Source organism: Pectinophora gossypiella, chromosome 19, assembly GCF_024362695.1.
Source record: "Pectinophora gossypiella chromosome 19, ilPecGoss1.1, whole genome shotgun sequence".
Taxonomy (NCBI): Eukaryota; Metazoa; Arthropoda; class Insecta; order Lepidoptera; family Gelechiidae; genus Pectinophora; species Pectinophora gossypiella.
Window position 1 is genome coordinate 1,432,746 of NC_065422.1, and position 19,738 is coordinate 1,452,483.

At 41.7% G+C, this 19,738-nt stretch overlaps 2 protein-coding genes across 7 annotated transcripts in view; both read left to right on the forward strand.

The window, feature by feature from the left end:
- LOC126375567 (helicostatins) overlaps window positions 1-19,738 on the forward strand; it is a 346,624-nt gene that overhangs the window by 87,128 nt on the left and 239,758 nt on the right. The gene's annotated exons all lie outside the window — the stretch shown is intronic.
- Window positions 1-19,738, forward strand: part of LOC126375444 (calpain-D) — a 219,965-nt gene that overhangs the window by 2,956 nt on the left and 197,271 nt on the right. For 4 of the 5 annotated variants that reach the window (XR_007567595.1, XR_007567593.1, XR_007567594.1 and 1 more), the window contains exons 3-14: window positions 1,406-1,464; window positions 3,573-4,839; window positions 5,336-5,482; window positions 6,497-6,645; window positions 10,701-10,830; window positions 13,705-13,826; window positions 14,585-14,678; window positions 15,081-15,223; window positions 16,567-16,679; window positions 17,110-17,290; window positions 18,129-18,328; window positions 18,927-19,023. Coding sequence is in view for 2 of the 5 variants with exons in the window: in XM_050022360.1 (XP_049878317.1) it covers window positions 1,406-1,464; window positions 3,573-4,839; window positions 5,336-5,482; window positions 6,497-6,645; window positions 10,701-10,830; window positions 13,705-13,826; window positions 14,585-14,678; window positions 15,081-15,223; window positions 16,567-16,679; window positions 17,110-17,290; window positions 18,129-18,328; window positions 18,927-19,023 (2,702 nt within the window). In the remaining 3 variants the exon portion in view is untranslated. The remainder of the gene's footprint in view (window positions 1-1,405; window positions 1,465-3,572; window positions 4,840-5,335; window positions 5,483-6,496; window positions 6,646-10,700; window positions 10,831-13,704; window positions 13,827-14,584; window positions 14,679-15,080; window positions 15,224-16,566; window positions 16,680-17,109; window positions 17,291-18,128; window positions 18,329-18,926; window positions 19,024-19,738) is intronic. The other variant, XM_050022361.1, reaches the window with a different exon arrangement.

Consider the following 19,738-nt stretch of genomic DNA (forward strand, 5'->3'; position numbering starts at 1 on the left):
GTAAATTACGCAAACTAGTGACAATTAAACACTCAATCTAAACGCACGTGCCTTTTCTTTCCGGAACCTAACAACGTAACATATATGTAGGGATTACGACCCGACAGAAGGGTTTATAATATTTTTTATTGTTTGTAGGTTCTCTAGACCTTCAATTAGTGGTAAATAGGTGTAGAGCTCATTTAGCTTAGTTTATCTATGCCAAAAAATAATATTACGATTACCGAATGGTGTGGCTACACTTGCGCCAACTGTTGTCGCCGAAAATTATATAGCGAGGGTCCCAACACCCTTAAGCAGTCGGTCCTGGCTGGCTACTATTTACTTTAGTATGTCAAGCCAAGTAAACGGCCTCCGTAGTCCAGTGGATGAGCGTTAGACTCACGATCCGGAGGTCCCGGGTTCGAATCCCGGTGGGGAAATATCACAAAAATTACATTGTGATCCTTAGTTTGGTTAGGACATCACAGGCAGATCACCTGATTGTCCGAAAGTAAGATGATCCGTGTTTCGGAAGGCACGTTAAGACGTTGGTCCCGGTTACTACTTACTGATGTAAGTAAGTACTAGTTGTCATGTCAGGGGCCTATAGCGGCTCAGTAATAACCCTGACACCAGGGTTATTGGGGTTGGTAATCCACCTCACAATCCACCTGGTAGAAGAAGAATTGATCTCACAAGATACACGACAGTGATTATTACATTTGCCATTCCATTCCTGATCCGTCGAGGTCACGGGTTCATACATGCATAAGATCACGCCTATATCCCGTTGGGGTAGGCAGAGACTTACTACGAACTTACTACGATCCTGACGCGCCACTTTCGCTTCTTCCACTTAACTTAAGTATTGAGTTACTTAAGTAAGAATTCTATTTAACTTAAGTATTACTTTTCTGTAACTCAATGGTCGACTCTATTTATAATGGAAAATTGTCTTTGACCATTCTTAATGGGAAAATATGACCTTTATAGAGCCATTAGTTGTTACTCACGCCCACTTTTGAACATTTGGCCATTAATGACGACAATGTCTTTCAATAATGAAAAAAAAAAACAAATATATAGATAGATTTATTAGAGCGACAGCTGTCCCAACAGCACATTTTCCTGGTTTTTCTCCTTGTTTTCCTGATTTTCCTTTTTTTTTTCTTTCGCAATAGGTCTGTATACTATATATCTGTCCTGTTATCGAGCCAAACAAGCTATATACAATGAGGTACAGAGAGTAGTATAGGGTTGGAGCAGCGTCACATGTCGGCCACTCCATACAAAAATATAATTTTCACTGTCTACGAGACAGACTGTCCGCGCGGTAAAAAACTACGTTCGGATACCATGACCACATAGGTAATTGTGGTTTTTAGGTCTGTGAATGTTAACAATCTATTTAAACTTATTTCAGATTGTCGGATGATGAAGACCAAGCTACAGGAATGACGGAGAAAGATAAGTCTGCCAAAGGTGAGTTCGACTTCCGATTTAACTTCAGACAGATATACAGACCACTCCCAGGTCCACAGAATCCTTCAGCATTGCCTTTGAAAATTCTGTGATGTATTTTTTCATCAAAAATGAGGGAAATGACAAATTAATTAATACGATGCAATCGCCTATTTAGATTTGCAGCTGTTATGCAGCGAGCGAATATGTCTGTGGTTTGTGGTATGGTTAGCCTTGGAGAGCCCTGTTTACTTACTTTTGAAGAATCCTAGTACAAAGGAAACACTTCTGGAGCGAACCCATTCCATACATTCTTCTTCAATCGTTTTTCCCTTAAACGTTCCTTGCTCCTGTCAAGTCCGCATCCAAACTTTATTTCAACAACTGTCCTATGGAAACCGGGATATTATTTTTACTGCCCTTTTAAACCCTAAATTACGGGTAATATTTTTGGCAATCTCTAGTACGGTCATATGCACTACTATTATGTACAGAGATTAGAACCTTGTCTAACATATTTGGCGTTTAATGAGGCTTTGTTTCAAATCGCCAAATATGTCAAATTCAATCAATCAATAATACTTTATTGCACAACAACATATACAAAGGACATAAACGAATAAAACATAAGCACAATAGGCTTCTTCTTGTATCGTGTGGGTTGTGAGGTGAATTACCAACCCCATCAACCCTGCTGTCAGGGTTATTATTGAGCCGCCAAAGGCCCCGGACATGGCTCATATACCGACTACTTACTTACATCAGTAAGTAGTAGTAACCGGGACCAACGGCTTAACGTGCCTTCCGAAGCACAGATCATCTTACTTTTGGACAATCAGGTAATCAGCCTGTAATGCCCTAACCAAACTAGGGACCACAAAGTGATTTTTGTTATATGTCCCCACCGGGATTCGAACCCGGGATCTCCGGATCGTAAGCCCAACGCTTAACCACTAGACCACGGAGGCCGTTGTCAAGATTCTGAATTGAGGACATGATGTAATCAACGTAGGTACTAGGTTTCTTCCGATGTGAGGGCACAGCTGGGTTATAATAAATTGGCGACTCGATAATGGCTATTTTTATCACAATGAATACTGCTTTCGGCACGTATTAGGTTATCAGGTCGCTTCAAATATAGAGTTCTGATCGGAAAATCTATAATGCCAGATCATAGAATCCAGGTCGGATTAATCCTATAACTGGGATGACTAAAATTAAATTCGGTCAACAGGTAATTTTAAGGCTTTCCGCACCAACTTGTACACCATCATAGTATGCAAATAAAGAATATTGGATATTGTTTCAATTATGATACCATTCTTACGATTTGAGAGGAGAAATAAAAAAAATAATAATGTAGCAACCTGACAGCTAATTTGGCGGGGAAGTTGTTAAGGTCTTCAGGTTATTTTAATTCAAAAAAGAGGTTTTATAACCTGATCCAACTAGAAATAGAAGCTGAGAAAGAAGGAGTCGTTTCGTCAGAAAGATGTTCTGAAATTACCACCCTCTTATGTTCGACGCAACATCTTCCGCAGAGTCATCCCTTTACCATAATGGTAAATCAACGTTCCTTATTTGACATTTACAACTTGGCCGGACAAACGGGGAGCGTTGAAAGATCTCATCTGGTTTCGTAGAAGTCATCATATACTAAATCTAAAAGCTTAGGAAGTTATAGAGTTTAGTTCGGATCAGTCAAATAACTTGTATAAGTAAACTAGTGGTGGATCAAGGTAGTTTGAAACATTGTTCGGATGAGTTAGGTTTTTGGCGAGGGATTGGAAATGTTGCGTAATAAATGCGTAAAGGCAGAGGTTTCATTCCGTGATTAGGGATGAACGAAATACTAAAATGTTATATGCCGCTTATCATTTCGGGTATATGATGATGGTGTATAATCTGTCACTGTATCTATCTATGTATGTATATGTATAATATCTTAGAAAATCCGAGTTGAAAGACATTTGCGAAACTCGCCTTCGTATTTTCTTTCTCTCAGAACTTATAGGATAAAGTCCCATTGTTCTGTGTGTGCCAAGGAAAAGACTTAGCTTTATTGACTGCAAACTACAACAGTTTGGGAGTAAAGGCATTTTATAACTAAAAAAATGTTTTCTTTTCAGATAACACTATGATAAGATCCAACACCTTGGCAGTCCCGTCGTATAAGCCTTCAGCCAGTTATTCTGGAGGTCGCCGTCTAAACCTGCAGCTTCAATCATTGCGCTTGTCTCCAACTCAGATAACCGACCAGGCACATGGAGTAACCAGGTCCCTTTCCCACGGCTCGGTCATAAACTCCCAACAGCAGTGGTGGAATGTTGAAGAGAACCGCGGAACCATCAATCGGCCGAACAGTCTCATGGTCTCTGAGAGATACGGGTATTCAAACGCCTATAATCCAAGGGAGTCTTTCCTAAGAAGTTTGCATACCGTGACGCGAAAACCCAAAAAGTGCAGTGAGAGTAAATCTAATTGGGAACTGAATTACGTCAAGGAATACCAAAAAGAACAAAGTAAAGCTCTGCATTTGAAGAAGTGGGCTTGCAGTAAATGTACTTTGGAGAATTCAGGGATCAGGACTCATTGTGAAGCTTGTCTGTCGCCTAGAGTGTCGCAGTTGTCAAGGATTCCTAATACAAGAGGACTTAGCGTGACCACTTTGGGTAGACATGACACTATAAGTGGTCGTGATGGCGCCACATCTCTCCCATCGTCTGGGGGTGTGATGATCACAGTTCCGGATTGGCAAAGCGGGAGTATAACCCTCGGGCCTTCATTTCGTCGCTCCATCAGCGCACAGAATTCGCCAGAAATCCGACCAACTTATCGACGGTCGTTTTCTGAGCACACCAACGCTGATAGCCGACCTGGTGGCAAGGTTGTCTCAAGTAGGAGAAGCTTGATCGACTACCAGAAAACTTTGGGCAGCTACGTGAGTTTAAGACCTGATGCTAAAGCGGATTTGGATAAGAAAATAGACGAATCAAGTGCGGAGTTGATCGACAAAGAATGCAGTTGGGACACCAACGCTGAAGGGGTGATATACGCTTTGCCAAACAAGGGGAAGTATAAAGACTTGAACTTGCAATTACAAGTGAACAATAACGGGACGAGGTATTCTTACGTTTCGGTTCAGGATACAAAGAACGTCATGAGTAACTCACAGAATGAAGCTTTATATTCTAACGATGGGGAGGACGATTATGCAAGGATCGATGAGTTATTGGGTGCGGAGAACCTTCTGGCTCCCACAGTGAGTGAAGCTAGCAATATAAGGACTTCTCATATTGGTGCAGTGCCGAGGGACTCTAAAGTGTACAATATGTTGCCGTCTGTCGGGAAAGTGTCGCAGAGGGAGAAAATGCCGCTGGTGCAGCATGCGCCCACGTAAGTTTTATTTTTTAATTACAATACAATACAAACCGCGCATAAACACATTAAATAATAGTCATCAAATAATTCTTTATTCACCAGGGGGGTAACGCCCATATTCTAATGATGTTAACTCAAACCTTCCTTGACTCCATCCTCAATAGAGGCGACATTAAGGAAGACCTCAAAGTCAACTTAAAATCGGTTTATTCTAGTGAAGATGAGTGGAGGCATGACGTAATTTTTGTTGACAGTATGATATGCTCGAATCCAGTGAATGAAGTCCTCAAGTCGAGTCAACATAAAATACCAAAATGCTCACCTGAGGCGCGTGAAGGAACTTTCGAAGTAACATCATGGAATGCGGGTGTTAATCTAGCTTCGAATTGCGGAGGGATCATCATCATCAATTTAAGAGCCACGCTCTTGTCGGTGTAGCATTCCATTCCGTTTCGTTTGACCGTTCTATACGTAGTATTATTCTTTATTCTATGCGTATGGTTGTCGGCAGTCGCGACCACCGAATGTGGCAGTGCACGGAGTGTTGGTACGCGTACAACCCGTGGTGGGGGCGCTCGTGCGACATATGTGGCCAGCCGCGGCCGCCGCACGCGTGTGTCACGCTCTCGCGCGATGTGTGTGACGCGCCCACGTCCAGGTGAGCGGGATAAATAAAAACGGCTTAGTCTACTTACAAATGTTCCTATTTCGCCTCGCTTGAATTTGGACGGGTTATACCTAACGCTAGCGACGGCTGAAATAGGAACGTAAACATTTTTGACTGAATTTAAAAGGAATTTAATGACACACATTGCGTGAAAGTGAGACAAATTGCGTGAGAATTTTACTATACGTGTTGCTTTAGATAGACTGACACGTTTTGCCGTCAGTCAAAAGTGTTTACAGACATTACTTAATATTTGTTTTATTTAAAATAGATTTGATTTGACCACAAGTTACTTTATGACGTCATTCTTCTCCTTTCGTGTCGATGACAAGTGGAACAATGTGATTTATAATTTATAAGCCCAATATGCTGCCACGGATATAGCACGGGGGGAAGTGCTCATCAAGTCCACTCGCGTCCAGGTTTCAGGGCACAGTGAGCATATACAATTACGACATGGTCTGCGGAGGTGCTCCTCACTCAGACTAAAGGTCCCGTCATTTAGAAGTCACATAAAGTTCAAATAAATACACAACGTTTGCTTAAATATAAACAGGTACTGATTCCTGTAGACACCGTCTAGTTTTGTTTCAAGTTATAATTTTCATTTTCTTATCCGCCGAAATGGAAAGTGACGGATGTTTGACAGCTGTTAATTTTAAAATGAATGAATGAATAACCCGGGCGAATCAAATAAGCATGAAACTCGTTTGACGTGTGCTGTCAACTTAATTGAATCTATTTTCTTCTATGTCTTATTTTTTATTCCAATATACTCTTCGATCATATAATTGGTAGATGCACTGTTGTCGTCGAAAAATGCACAATCCAAGCGAGGCATAAAGAGCGATATACTTTGCTTCGTTCTCGTCAAATAGAACGTAATGTTCTTTGTCACGACTGTCAACTATGTAAGTGCGACAGGGTTCTAAAGTGGGTACATAATATTGCTCATGACTGTACCAATGTGTCGAAGAATATACTATATTTTTATCTATTTTCCAGCGGCCACAGTTCTCGTCCGGGTCCGTCGTTACTAGAAGCGGGCAGCAGCAAATCTGGCGACGTGGCTCGCGCTGAACACAAGAAACTGACAGTACCAATCGCGTCGCTCGACCACGACTTGAATAGCGATGAACTGCTGTTTGCTGTTGGTAAGAAAGATGCATCAGGGCCTGTCGTTCAATCGGCTTGCCGAACTTCATGTGACATCACGAATCGGGGATCGCCATCTTGGCTGCTTACGCGGTACGACAGAAGCAAATCGATGTTCGCTTTGCTGCAATCTGAATCGGCTTCGTCTTACCCGGTAGGAGACGAGCGCGAAGAGCGCGTCGGAAATTTAAGTTTGTTCTAACAAATGGAATCGTGTATTGGCCATTCCGTCCCTATTTGTATCTATGTGTTCTCGCAAATAAATTGATTTGATTTGATTTGATTTGATATCTCAACTATTCGCACAAAGCGTTTCGCATCGCCCTTCATTATGCGCACTACTAAGGAGTAGAATTCTCTGCCGTCTTCTGTATTTCCGAATGCACATGGATGCTTTCAAGGCCAGAGTGAACAGGCATCTTCTGGGCGAGCGAGCTCCATCGTAGGCCTCGTCAATGCCCTCTGGCAAGTCTGAGGTCAAGAGCAATCTACTCCCTCGGGGATACAGGCGCCATGCTATGTTATGTTATCTAATCTACCCTACAAGATGCCACTGTGCAAAGGCCTCCCCTTCCCCTTTCCATTTTTCGCGGTCCTGTGCGTATTCCGGCCAGTCCCTCCGGCAAGCGTCCAAGTCGTCACGCCATCTCTTTCGAGGTCTACCACGACGCCTGTACCCGTCATGTTATGTTATGTGAAAAGTAAATATTGTCTCTGGGGTGTATGGATAGACAGTCAATCTCTATAAAAAAGTGTCCGCGTCACATCTGGTCACTAGCGATGGCAGGCAACGACACTGTACAACCGATATTGCACTTTATCTGAACAGCCATCTTGATTTAAGGAACGAACTTCAAGATGTTATGGCTGTCTATTTATTTATTTATTGCAAAGCCACAGGTTATTATAAAAGGTGTTACATAATTAATAAAGTACAAGTGACACCCTGCAAGGGCACAGCAATTTAGAGTGTAGAGAGGCTACTAGATACAATAAAAATAAATGATATTAGTGTTCTATTCTATGTTAGTAAATTATTTATATAGTGTTAATATGTTAGTTAGTACTTATTATCTATAATATATATATATTTTTCTCTACAATTAATCAATAATAGGAACTTTACATATTTTCTTTATCATTAAAAAATTCTGAAATCGTATAATAACACTTATTTTCTAGGAATTGTTTTAATTTTTTGATAAATAAAGAAGGATTTTTTTATATTTTTTATGTATTTCGGTAGATGATTATATATTTTATTTATATTTATACAGGGTGTTAGTGACATCGTAACGAAAAAAAAAATGGAACGCCTATTTTATTGTACTAAAAATGATGGTGGGTGTTTTTCTTGTCGCAAATGTTTAATTAAGATTTTAAATTTTTACTGTGCCGCAATGTAAGTCAAACAACGCGCCACACAGACGCTAAACTTACGCGCGGCTACGTTACGCGTGCGTGATACGATGTTGATATCTAGGTAGGAGTTTTCATTCTCTTGTATTTAGATGCTTAGTGGTTCAACGTTTAAAAATGTTGTTTGTTGAAGTAGAACACCTACTGCCACGATTTTTCACGCACGGTACCTACCTACCAGTTATTAAAACGTTCCTAACTTATTAACAATAAAAACCCTACTCTTGCCTTACCTTAATTGTTATTCCTTCGGATGAAGTACCTAGGTAGGTACCCTAGAACATGTCACGTCACGTAGGTATGCAACATCGCGTTTCCTCCGCGGTAGGTAGGTATCACACGCACTCACAAACACAACACCTTGCTCTTTAATAAACATCAACAATCTTCCATACTTTTGTGCAGTAAATTTTAATGGTCTATGATCTATCATCATAGTCGACACTACTCATTTACAGAATAAAACAAACACAAAACACTCACAAACACGAAAAAAATATCCTCGAAAAACATCACGCGATTCGGGTCAAGCTTAGTATTCGACTGAGCGGAAGCGCGCGGCGGCGTTAGCGCAAAGCATCAAAGGCGCCGACTAAGGGCGCCGACGACGCGCCGGCCGCGGCCGAGTCGAGCCGACGACTAGACAGAGAGAGAGAAGTATGTTTATGGTGCAAGTGACAGAGAAAGAAATAGTATCTGTTCGTATGCCTACTTTATTGGCGAGCGTTGCCCTTGACCCGTGCGCCGGCTATTCACCTGCGCATAGCTGAAGTTGTAGATACGTTATTATTATTATTGATGACATTGATAAAATTTAATAATTAGTAATTTTTATTTGTTTATTTTAAATGTGCGTTCTATGCAGCTTAAAACACAATACGGGACTGAAAAAAATCTAATTTTTTTATGAATTTGGCGACAGGAAACTTCACTTGATACCTATCAACTCAAAGAAATACCTAGTATCTGTTCGTAATGCCTACTTTATTGGCGCGCGTTGCCCTTGATCCGTGAGGCTATTCACGTCCGAGTATCCATCAAGACAGATCAAACAAGCCCTAACTCGGAGGTCTTGCGTCCCAGGATCCTTTAATCTTAGAACCTTCTTGGCCTATGTGGTCCAGTGGTTGAGCGATGGGATGCGGAGGGTCCGGGTTCGTATTCCGGTGGGGACATATCACAAAAATCTGTTTATAAGGCCTTTGGTTGGGACGTTACAGGCTGATCACCTGATTGTCCGAAAGTAAAATGATCCGTGCTTCGGAAGGTACGTTAAGTCGTTGCTCCCGTCTACTAGGTACTTATGTAAGCACGTAGCCGTTACATGAATATTGTACACAGAACAGGATAGGTTTAATTAGTTCTTTACTGATGATTTAACAATGAGATTTAAAACCACGAATAACTTAGTACTTAGTACCTCGGTACCAACATGTAACAAGAAAAATAAGATCACTCCTCTCGGACAATTTTTTTCTTTGAACATGCCGACATTGCCTACGCGGCGGAGTTGCCGAACTATCGATAGGTAGATTATCAATTGTTGAACTTGAAAATTGTCTAAATTATCGAAAGTAGTGATAGTACATTTAGATCGATACTAGCGATAGTACCGATAGGTCTTGCTTTGTAATAATAATGGGTATTGATCTAAAAGATCTATCGATAGGTACCTACTATTGGTTTTTTTTAACTAGGTATCGATAGAATATCGATAGGCAACACTCTGGCGGAGTGTCCGCCCAATTCTAGACGCGATCTCGCTCGATTTTTGTGTAGCGAGGTTTTGCGTAGGTACTTACATACTAAGTTGGTGGATGGTTGACATAGTAGGTAACTAATTACCTAATCTGTGGTGGTTGTGTTAGTTGGTTGTTAGTTATTTTAATGACAACAAAGAATACAATTATTTACTGTTTCAACTGTTTTAGGTAGATAATGGCCCCGATTCCTATGAGTAAATGAATGAATAACCCCGTCGAATCAAAAAGGTATCTCGCTGGTATGCAAACCGTTTGACGTGTGCTGTCAACTTAATTCTGTCGGTTGTTTTAGATTTCTGCTTAAAATTGACGTGTATTCCATAAATTTTATGCCTGTTGATTATCCGTCCATTTAAGAATAAGAATAAAATAAATTTATAAATTTACGATAGACAGAGAAAGAAATAGGATCGGTTCGTAGTGCCTACTTTGTAGGCCGCGCCGCCGCCGCGCCGCCGCCGGCGTGCGGCGCGGGGCGCGCGGAGCGGGGCGTGCGGAGCGGGGCGCGCGGCTCGGTGCGTGTGGCCGTTGACCCGTTCGAGCAGCTGTTGTCTCCATTACATCGAAAATTTTCGATAATTTGTCATTATTGTTTTTTTTATTGAAATTTGGGTTCTATGCAGCTAAAAACACAATATGGAATTGAAAATAATTAAAAACAAAACTCAAAATTTCATGAATTTTGCGACGGAAAATTCCACTAGATATTAACTCAGAATCATGGTCTGAATCATCCCTCTCAGTATTCGTTACGATGTCACTAACACCCGGTATATATCCACATAACTTAAATTTTTTTTGGAATAAAGTTAGTCTGAGTCTATTTGGTTATAAGATTTTAGTGGGTGTATGTGTATAATATGTAATTGCAGACTCAACTCCAACGCCCGTTGCATCATCAGCCCCAACATGGTCGTGTGGCCGCTGTACTCTAGTAAATGAACCTACCGCGGCCGCGTGCGCCGCATGCGCAGCGTCCCGGCCGTCGCCGCCGCACTTCTGGTATCGTATATCTAATCTCAAACTTACAAGTATATTGAATGAGTTATTAATACTACTACTAATGTATGTATACTATGTATGTTACTATTTACTGATGTAAGTAAGTAGTCGTTATATGAGCCACGTCAGAGGCCTTTGGCGACTCAATAATAACCGTCATACCAGGGTTGATGAGGTTGATAATCCACCTGACACTGAGTTTTTCGACCGGCAAGCATGGATGAAGTCTTTGGTGATAGTGGAAGAATCAAAAGGGGCGTATCAGGTTCGTAATAAGTGGAATTACGTGGTGTCTGCCTACCCCAACGCGACATAGGCGTGATCTTATGTATGTATGTAACCCCCTCCCCCCTCAGCCCTTAAGGTTTCCCGTGAAGAAATTGCTATTTAGCAATAGGGCCGCCGTTTGTACTTCTTTTGTCACTTTTGTAATTGCTTTTTGGTGTAATGTTTATATGTGCATTATGTATTGTTTTAAGTTTACGCGGTTATTATCATAATTAAAACACATAAACAGGCATTTAAACGCGGTAAGAACCCGTTATTATGTGTTTTAATTGTGCATTATGTGTTTTTGTATTGTAATTGTATTCTATGTATAGTCCGTTCAAAAATAATCTTCATAAAAGGTAAACAAACCTGTTACTACAAAGAATGTTCGAATTTCACCTAAACTACGCAAAGTATTCTTCTAATAACATCCGTAGCACTCAATAGATGTATGATTTCTTAGCTCAATTTGAAATTAACGTAAAATAATTATTAAAAACACATTTTTTCATGTAAAAACAAAAATCAAACAAAACCTCACACAAAAAAGTTGACACCATAAATTCTTGTTAACCTGTGGCTAGCTGTCAATTTGACGATTAGTGATGAGACATTTCATTCAGGTCAGGAAAACGAAACAATTCCGTGAATAACTTAAGTGAGTTTACTGTACTTAATAAGCCGAAATGCGCAGAAAAAAATACTTTCAAAGTGAGTTAGTGTAACCACAAAGAAACATACAATATATATTTTAATATTATCACACAAAATATTCAAACAACCCAAGAGAGCCAGCTCACTTTGATAAAATAACTTGAGCTAAAATCAATTCAGCACTTCACTAGTTTGCAGTTTGACACAGATAAAAAATATCGGCAGCCATATTTGTTTACCTTTTATGAAGATCATTCTTGAACGGACTATAGGTGTATGTAAGCGTAAATTTCACTAACACCGTTGGCTCGACCATTACAGGCGGCAATACGGCTCATCACCTTTCACGGTGAGGTAGGGGTATACTTAGTACAGTCATGAGCAAATGTACCCACTTTAGGACTCTGTCGCACTAACATATTTGACATTTAGTGAGACTTACAGTTCAATTATCAAAAAAGTTAATGTGACATGGTACCAAAGTGTATACATATTAATGCTCGTGACCGTACATCTTACGATGGACGTTTTTTTTTCTATTTATTTATGAATTTTAATAAAGAAAATATTTAAAATATTTATGTCCTCCAGCATAATATATATTTTACTTTTTTATGTATTTTTTTTTAATTATCTGTTTTTTAAATTTTAATACAAATTATATTTGTATAATTTAGTTATCTACTAAACGATTACGTTGTCTTACACTGCAAATGTTGTGTGCACCTATAATTGGCTTATGTAACAGTCTAATTCCTGATGTAACTTTTATTTTATTTAATGTTTTATTATATAAGCTTTATAAATTTATAAATAAATAAATAAATAAAGAAAAATGTAATAATAAGTGCGACGTTTTGAACAGCCTCCGTGGTCTAGTGGTTAGAGCGTTAGGCTCACGATCTGGAGGTCCGGGGTCGATTCCCGATGGGGACATTGTCGAAATCACTTTGTGAGACTGTCCTTTGTTTGGTAAGGACTTTTCAGGCTTGAATCACCTGATTGTCCGAAAAAGTAAGATGATTCCGTGCTTCGGAGGGCACGTTAAGCCGTTGGTCCCGGCTATTAGCCGTAAAAACACCTCCACCAACCCGCAATGGAGCAGCGTGGTGGAGTATGCTCCATACCCCCTCCGGTTGATTGAGGGGAGGCCTGTGCCCAGCAGTGGGACGTATATAGGCTGTTTATGTTATGTTATGTTAAGTGCGACGTTTTGTCACTTTTTTCTATGACTTCTCAGGTTGCTTTTTCACACAAATTCCATGGTGATTTCGTGTTTTGACGTTTAGTAAAATGTAACTGATTTGACTAGGGAAACTACTCTATTGGGATATAGTCGTGGGCTTATGATGGATGTACATCTACCTCAATTAGGATGTTATCGCGAGCTTATGTCTCTAGCCATAGAGGCAGCCAATCAGCTCGCGACACCAAACACTTCAGGACCCCGATGCCGACCCCGCCGGCGTGGTCGACGATTTCCCTCATTCAGCGCTTATCGCTATCGACCCACTAGGGTCGATTAATCCTTTCAATATTCTTCCTCTCAGACGACGCCCTGAGCCGAGGTTCGCGCCCAACTGGGCACCCTCAGGCATGTTGTCTTAAACGTTGTACCGGGTGAGAGCCTTCAGCGCTCCCCATTTGTCAGGCCAAGTAGTTAATGCCATCTGCGGCAAATCTACAATAAGCCACGTCAAAAAAAAGTAGATAAGAGTTGATTTGTAGATTCGATCTATAGTTAACGGGATTATCTACCTACCTACCTTAGAATAAGATTTTCCTGTAAATATCTTGTGAATGTGTGTGCAGTACCTAAAATGTTGATTAGATATAAGCGAGCTTATGTTATGTGTGGCTAACTTTTTACCATGCGCCAATTCAGTATAAAATAGAGGTGTTTTTTCTCGTGTTCCCGTACACTAAATGTTGTCCTCTTGCCTATTACAGGTCGTGCAGCTCGTGCACGCTAAGGAACCCAGTGTCGGCGAACCTCTGCCTCGCCTGCAAGACGCCCCCGGTACCCAAACACGGAGTGCCCAGCTCCTCTACAGAAGCTAATCATGGTGCCAGTAAGTACACAGTTTTGGTAATTGTGTTTGGGTATATTTTTCCAGGGTAAATTAGTCTGAAGGTCGCGGGAGAACGCTGGAATGTGGCGATAAAAAGATTGACCAATTCAGGACAATTAGTGATTTAACAAGCCTAAACGATACGAATTAGATCTGTCAAAGTACGCTGTTAACTGGTGTTGTGACATTCATTAGCAGTGATGTATCTATCAGTGGAGATTGGGTCCATCGATTTTCTATCTAACATTACGTAATTTTGACAACAACAAATATTTTTTGATTTTAAAACCCCTAAAACCCTGTAATAGGGCTGTAAACAAGTATCAAAAGTTACATGTTTTTCATTATAGTTGTAAAATAGTCGTAAATAGACAGCCAAATGTGAAACCAGAATCGAAATTCGTTAAAAACATAAATAGTCACTGCCATCCGTAATCTATCCATCCATCAGGGAATGATAAAGAAATGGTAACATAAAATGGTAATGGTAATGGTAAATTATGGATCTACCTACTCCACTCCAATCTCATCAGTCATCCCGTGATCATGGCAATTGCAACAGTGAAGAAATATCGGGAGTCTCATATCCCCATTTAAACGCGGTAAGAACCCGTTATTATGTGCTTTAATTAATGGTAACATGGACTCGTGACGTCTTATGTTCCTAGTGCTGTACGAGCTACATACAAATACCGTTTTGCTAGAACGGGACGGAGCATTCCCCACCACTATGAGATATTTTGTTTTCTTTTTGACAGCCGGGCGAAGTCCATCACCAAGAAGAAGTACGAAGCATACTCCTGCTTTACCCCGACGCGCTGCCCGACTCAAGACCCCTCCGCCCGACCCTAAGTAAGTTCAAAGTTTTTTTTATGTTTGTCTTTTTAGCAGCGACATCGAATAAGGAATAATAATACGTATAGAACGGCATCTCTTCGCCCCCCACCAGCGACTGAGCTAGGTTTTACCTCACCCCCCTTAGGTCTTACTAGTCTTCAATCGTATGGGCATCAGACGTCCCACAAACAGATGGGCCTGTACGATAACGTCAATGTGTAGTGTCTGTGTAAAACAAGGTGTTTTGTATGAAGTGTCTAGGGTTTTGGTAGCGTGGTGGAGTATGTATGTCGACGCTTGATACGAATTGGTGCGGGGCGGAGACTTAACGTTCTATACGTAGTATGACTCTTTATCCTATGCCCTCAGACATAAACCTATTTTTTCTTTTTAATACGAACCTTTGGTAACTTTCAGGCCGGATACATCGGAGTGGGCTTGTTCAGAGTGCACGTATATGAACGCAGCTGGCACGTTGGTTTGTGAGATGTGTCAGTCGCCGCGTACAAGACTTCTGCCGGCCGCGCCGCACCAGCCCACTTTAGACGACGATGAGTCACGTGAGTCTATTTTTCGTGCAGTATGAAATATGGTGCGGTTTGGGTGGGGTGGTTTGTGGTGGGAGGCAAGAAGAAAACCCCTGGCCACATTTTCCCTAAAAAAGTAGCATGGAGAACGCTACACCGGCAAGAGCATGGCTCTTAAATTAGTGCTGTGTTGTTGATGACATTATGGACAGAGTGCACGTAATTTTTCCCTAAAAAAGTAGCATGGAGAACGCTACACCGGCAAGAGCGTGGCTCTTAAATTAGTGCTGTGTTGTTGATGACATATGGACAGAGTACACGTATTTTTTTCCCTAAAAAAGTAGCATGGAGAATGCTACACTGGCAAGAGCGTGGCTCTTAAATTAGTGCTGTATTGTTGATGAAATATGGACAGAGTGCACGTAGGTATGTAGGTTGTGTAAATTGAGCATGAGCCCACATTAGATGACGATGAATTGCGTGAGTATATTTTACGTGCAGTATGAAATGTTTATAAGTTGTACTCAGTGTGCACGTAATAGATAGTTTGGTACCCATGTGAAATAAGACACCGAGTAGGGGACTTCTTCGGCCTCAAACTGGATGACAGCGGCAGCAGCGCGGCGGCGGCGGCGGTGCGGGGAGCGGCGCGTTCAAATGCTAAGATTGATATTGAAGTGTTCTCGATGGCAGCGGCGCGGCGAGCGGGGTACGAGCGGTGCGCTCTAGTCGAGCGGTGTCTCTGCGTTTGAAACTCGCCTTTTTGTTTCCTTTGTTCATTATAGGGATTCAGATCTTCTGTTGCCCATAATAAATCGTACGAAACAAAAGAACTACAATCGAAAATGCGTTGTCGCCGTTTCGACATCGCGTTCATTTGCGACACATCCCTATACCGCCGCAACACCGCGCGATTTGGCCGCTGGCATCTAGAACGTAACAGCGGCCGCCGCGCCGCTCCCCGCGCCGCTATCGCCGCCGCGCCGCTGCCGCTGTCATCCAGTTTGAGCCCTTCCGGCCGTGCCGCAACAGCTCACAGTAGATGATAATGTATATTTTATGTGCGGTATGAAATGTGCTCAAAGCGCACGTAACAAAATAGGAGAACATACATAAAAATACCCCCGAATTTCCCACCGGGATAAGCAGAGACTATGGATTTCCATTTGATTTGATCCTGACACACTTCTCTTACTTCCTCCACACTCATCAATCGTTTCATACACGCACGCCGGTTCAGAGTAGATCGCACTAAACCTTTTCTAAGGACATCTCCAACATCATTATTATCACTGATCACACTCATCATAACTGAACTGATGTGGGTAGGTAAAAAATAAGGTGCTTGTTGTTGAATTTCCTCTATTTTTTTTTAGCGGAGGGGTCAGACGGGGAACGCCAGGAGAGTACGCCGATGGAAATACTGCGTTTGAGGGAGGAGAGCCATGCGTGGACGCAGTGGCAGGAAGTGTTGGCCCAGTGCGCAGCTGTGAGTATATAATACTGGCCATTCTGACAAGCAGTCAAACACGCACGTCCAGGCTGAAGAAGTCATAATTTTTCCGATTAAATTTTCTCTTTCGTGTTGGTTTTGAGGCCAATGATTGACAGCCTCCAAGGTCCAGTGGTTGAGCGTTGTGCTAACGATCCGGAGGTCCCGGGTTCGAATCCCGGTGGGGTAAATCACAAAAATCACTGTGATCCCATTATGTATAGAATTATGTTGCTACCAATTTTGCATCTATTTTGATCAGAATAATAATGGGTGGAAGATGTAATTGTGCCTGGGTGTAATATAAAGGGTTATCATTTATTTAGATTCACGCTTGGAAGGTTAAACGAAGGAAAAACTGTACAGCGCCATCTATGTTGTTTTTGAGGAACGTAGCCTGTTAATATGATTTAATGTTTCCATCAAGACCGGCGAGCCGTTCGTGGACGAGTCATTCCCCGCGGCGCCGCGCTCGCTATACTACGGGGGGTGCGCAGAGCTGGGCGCGGCGGCGCGCTGGCTGCGGCCGCACCAGATCCACGTGGACGCTGACCACAGGCTGCCCTGGCTCGTGTTCCGGGAGCCGCGCCCCTCCGACATATCGCAAGGTATCATAAACAAAGAAAAATGCTTCGGAAGGCACGGCCATTGGGGCCTTGGATATTATCGTACACGCGTATCTGTGTGTGTGACGTCTGATGCCCATAGGATTGAAGACTAAAGTAAGGGGGGGGGGGGGGGAGTAACGTAAACCTCAGCCGCTGGTGGGGAGCGGAGAGTTGCCGTTCTATAATCAGAAATCAGAATCATTTATTCAACGTAATTATCATGGATAAACTTGTTGAAGGTCAATGTAACATTTTTGAATTTACGTCATTTCGCAAGGTGTTATGGCTGAGGAGAAGAAATGACAAGAAACTGCAACAGCAACACATCTTTTAAAAACCAATGAGGATATACATTACAAGTTATTTAATAACTAGAGGAACACATTCAATACCAATACCAATATATGTAGGATTATACCTTATTCTAAGCTATTAGCCCAATAACCTTACCTTTAAGCTTGAAATCTATATTGGACCAGCGTGGTGGATTGCTGTTTTGGGGATGTCATGAGGAAATCTATATACCTGAGAAATGTCTTTTCAGTGGTATGTGGTCTAACCTGTATTGGGCAGGTGTTCCCTTCGGGTTGGAAGGTCAGACAGGCAGTGGCTTCTGTAAAAAACCGGACCTACCAATCTTCAGGTTAGGTAAGCGGACCCTGTAAAATGGGGATAAAGCTTGGGAGATATTATAAGTGTACGGTTTTGGGCTGGATGCTGGTAAGTTAAAGACCTTTCATAGTGTTTGGGCCAGATGACGAATGTAAAAGAAATGTCGACTTCAAATAAAAAGTAAGTAAAATCTTTCATAATGCAACTTGAAATTCCCTAATTCCAGGTGTTCTAGGCAACTGCTGGTTGCTATCAGCGCTAGCAGTGTTAGCGGAGCGTTCAGCACTTGTCCGGGGGGTGATAGTCCGAGGGGAGCCAAGTGTGGGCGCGTACCAGCTGCGGCTGTGTAAAGATGGCCGCTGGTTGACGGTGACGGTCGATGACCTCCTGCCTTGCAATAAGAAGGGACATCTTGTTTACTCACAGGTAAATCACACTAATATTATGAACAGTCACGAGCAATATAATGTACCCACTTTAGGACTCTGTCACACTAACATATTTGACATTTAGTGAGACTTACAGTTCAATTTGTCAAAAAAGTTAATGTGACATGGTACCAAAGTGTATACATATTAATGCTCGTGACCGAACACGTTTTGAAGTGTTAGTGTTATGATTATAGGACTGAACGGTCTCACTTTGTAACATTTCACCGTATTATTATATATGTCGTTTCCATATCTCGGGCCTATGGAGTCCCGGACTTTTGGAAGGCATGCGTGGGGCCGAAACCAACACGTAGAGGCCCCTTGCTCTAAATGTTGTGTGACACCAACCGGCGATTATCCCTGTATGCACTATGGGAGTGCACCCAAAGACAATTCCCGGTTCGTGTAGGACTATCGCATGGGGACAAAGGAAGCTGGGCTATTGGGTTGGGGGTTAATGGATCGGATACTGAGGCTATGGGGGATTATGGCGCCTGCTCGACCAATGTTATTGACATGGATACAATGAGCAGGTTATAATTAGTATTTGTGGGTGAAAAAACATCTTTTTATTTTTATTTTTTTTCTTTCAGGCGAAAAGAAAACAATTATGGGTGCCTTTGATCGAGAAAGCGGTCGCTAAACTACATGGGTGCTATGAAGCTTTAGTTTCTGGTAGAGCCATTGAAGGTAAGACACGCTTCTGCCATTCACTACTTGACCGGACCAATGGCGAGCACTGACGGCTCGCACCTTGTGATAATTTTCGTGTGCGTCAAGCTAGCGGCCTCAAAAAAAAAAATGGGCACAAAAAAATAATTTGACCATACCAAAAAATAGTACTCTTATTGAAAAAAATAGTACCTGTTGTAAAAAAATTAGTACCATCACGGTTCTGGATTTATAGCCATGTTTTATTGCACTTGCTAGCTTGACGGTGAGCGAAATTTGGCGAGAGTTAACGACAAGGTCTTTCGCTTTGATTTAAACGCCAAAAAATAGTACCGAAATAGTACTCACCCCCTGCAAAATACCGAAAGTAGTACTTCAACGGTTCCAAAGTTATAAAGGCAGTTCTTTGATCCCGCTAGCTTGACGTTTTGAAAATACCTATTATCTGGGGAACGCTTGCATACTTCAGTATGTAACTAATGTCAATAAACTCGTATGAAATAGTACTCCCTACCATCATAATTTTGATCCGATTCTCTTTGTAGAAATGTTAAAAAATCATCATAACCTATGCCATACATTTGTTGTTGATACAGTCACGTAGACAATTACATAACCTCACAATTTATTCGTAAGTATTGCCATTTTGGAGGTCTACCCTACCATTTCTTTGCACTTCAGTGCTGCTATTACAAAAAATTCCTATTGCATACACCCATATGCACTAATTTTA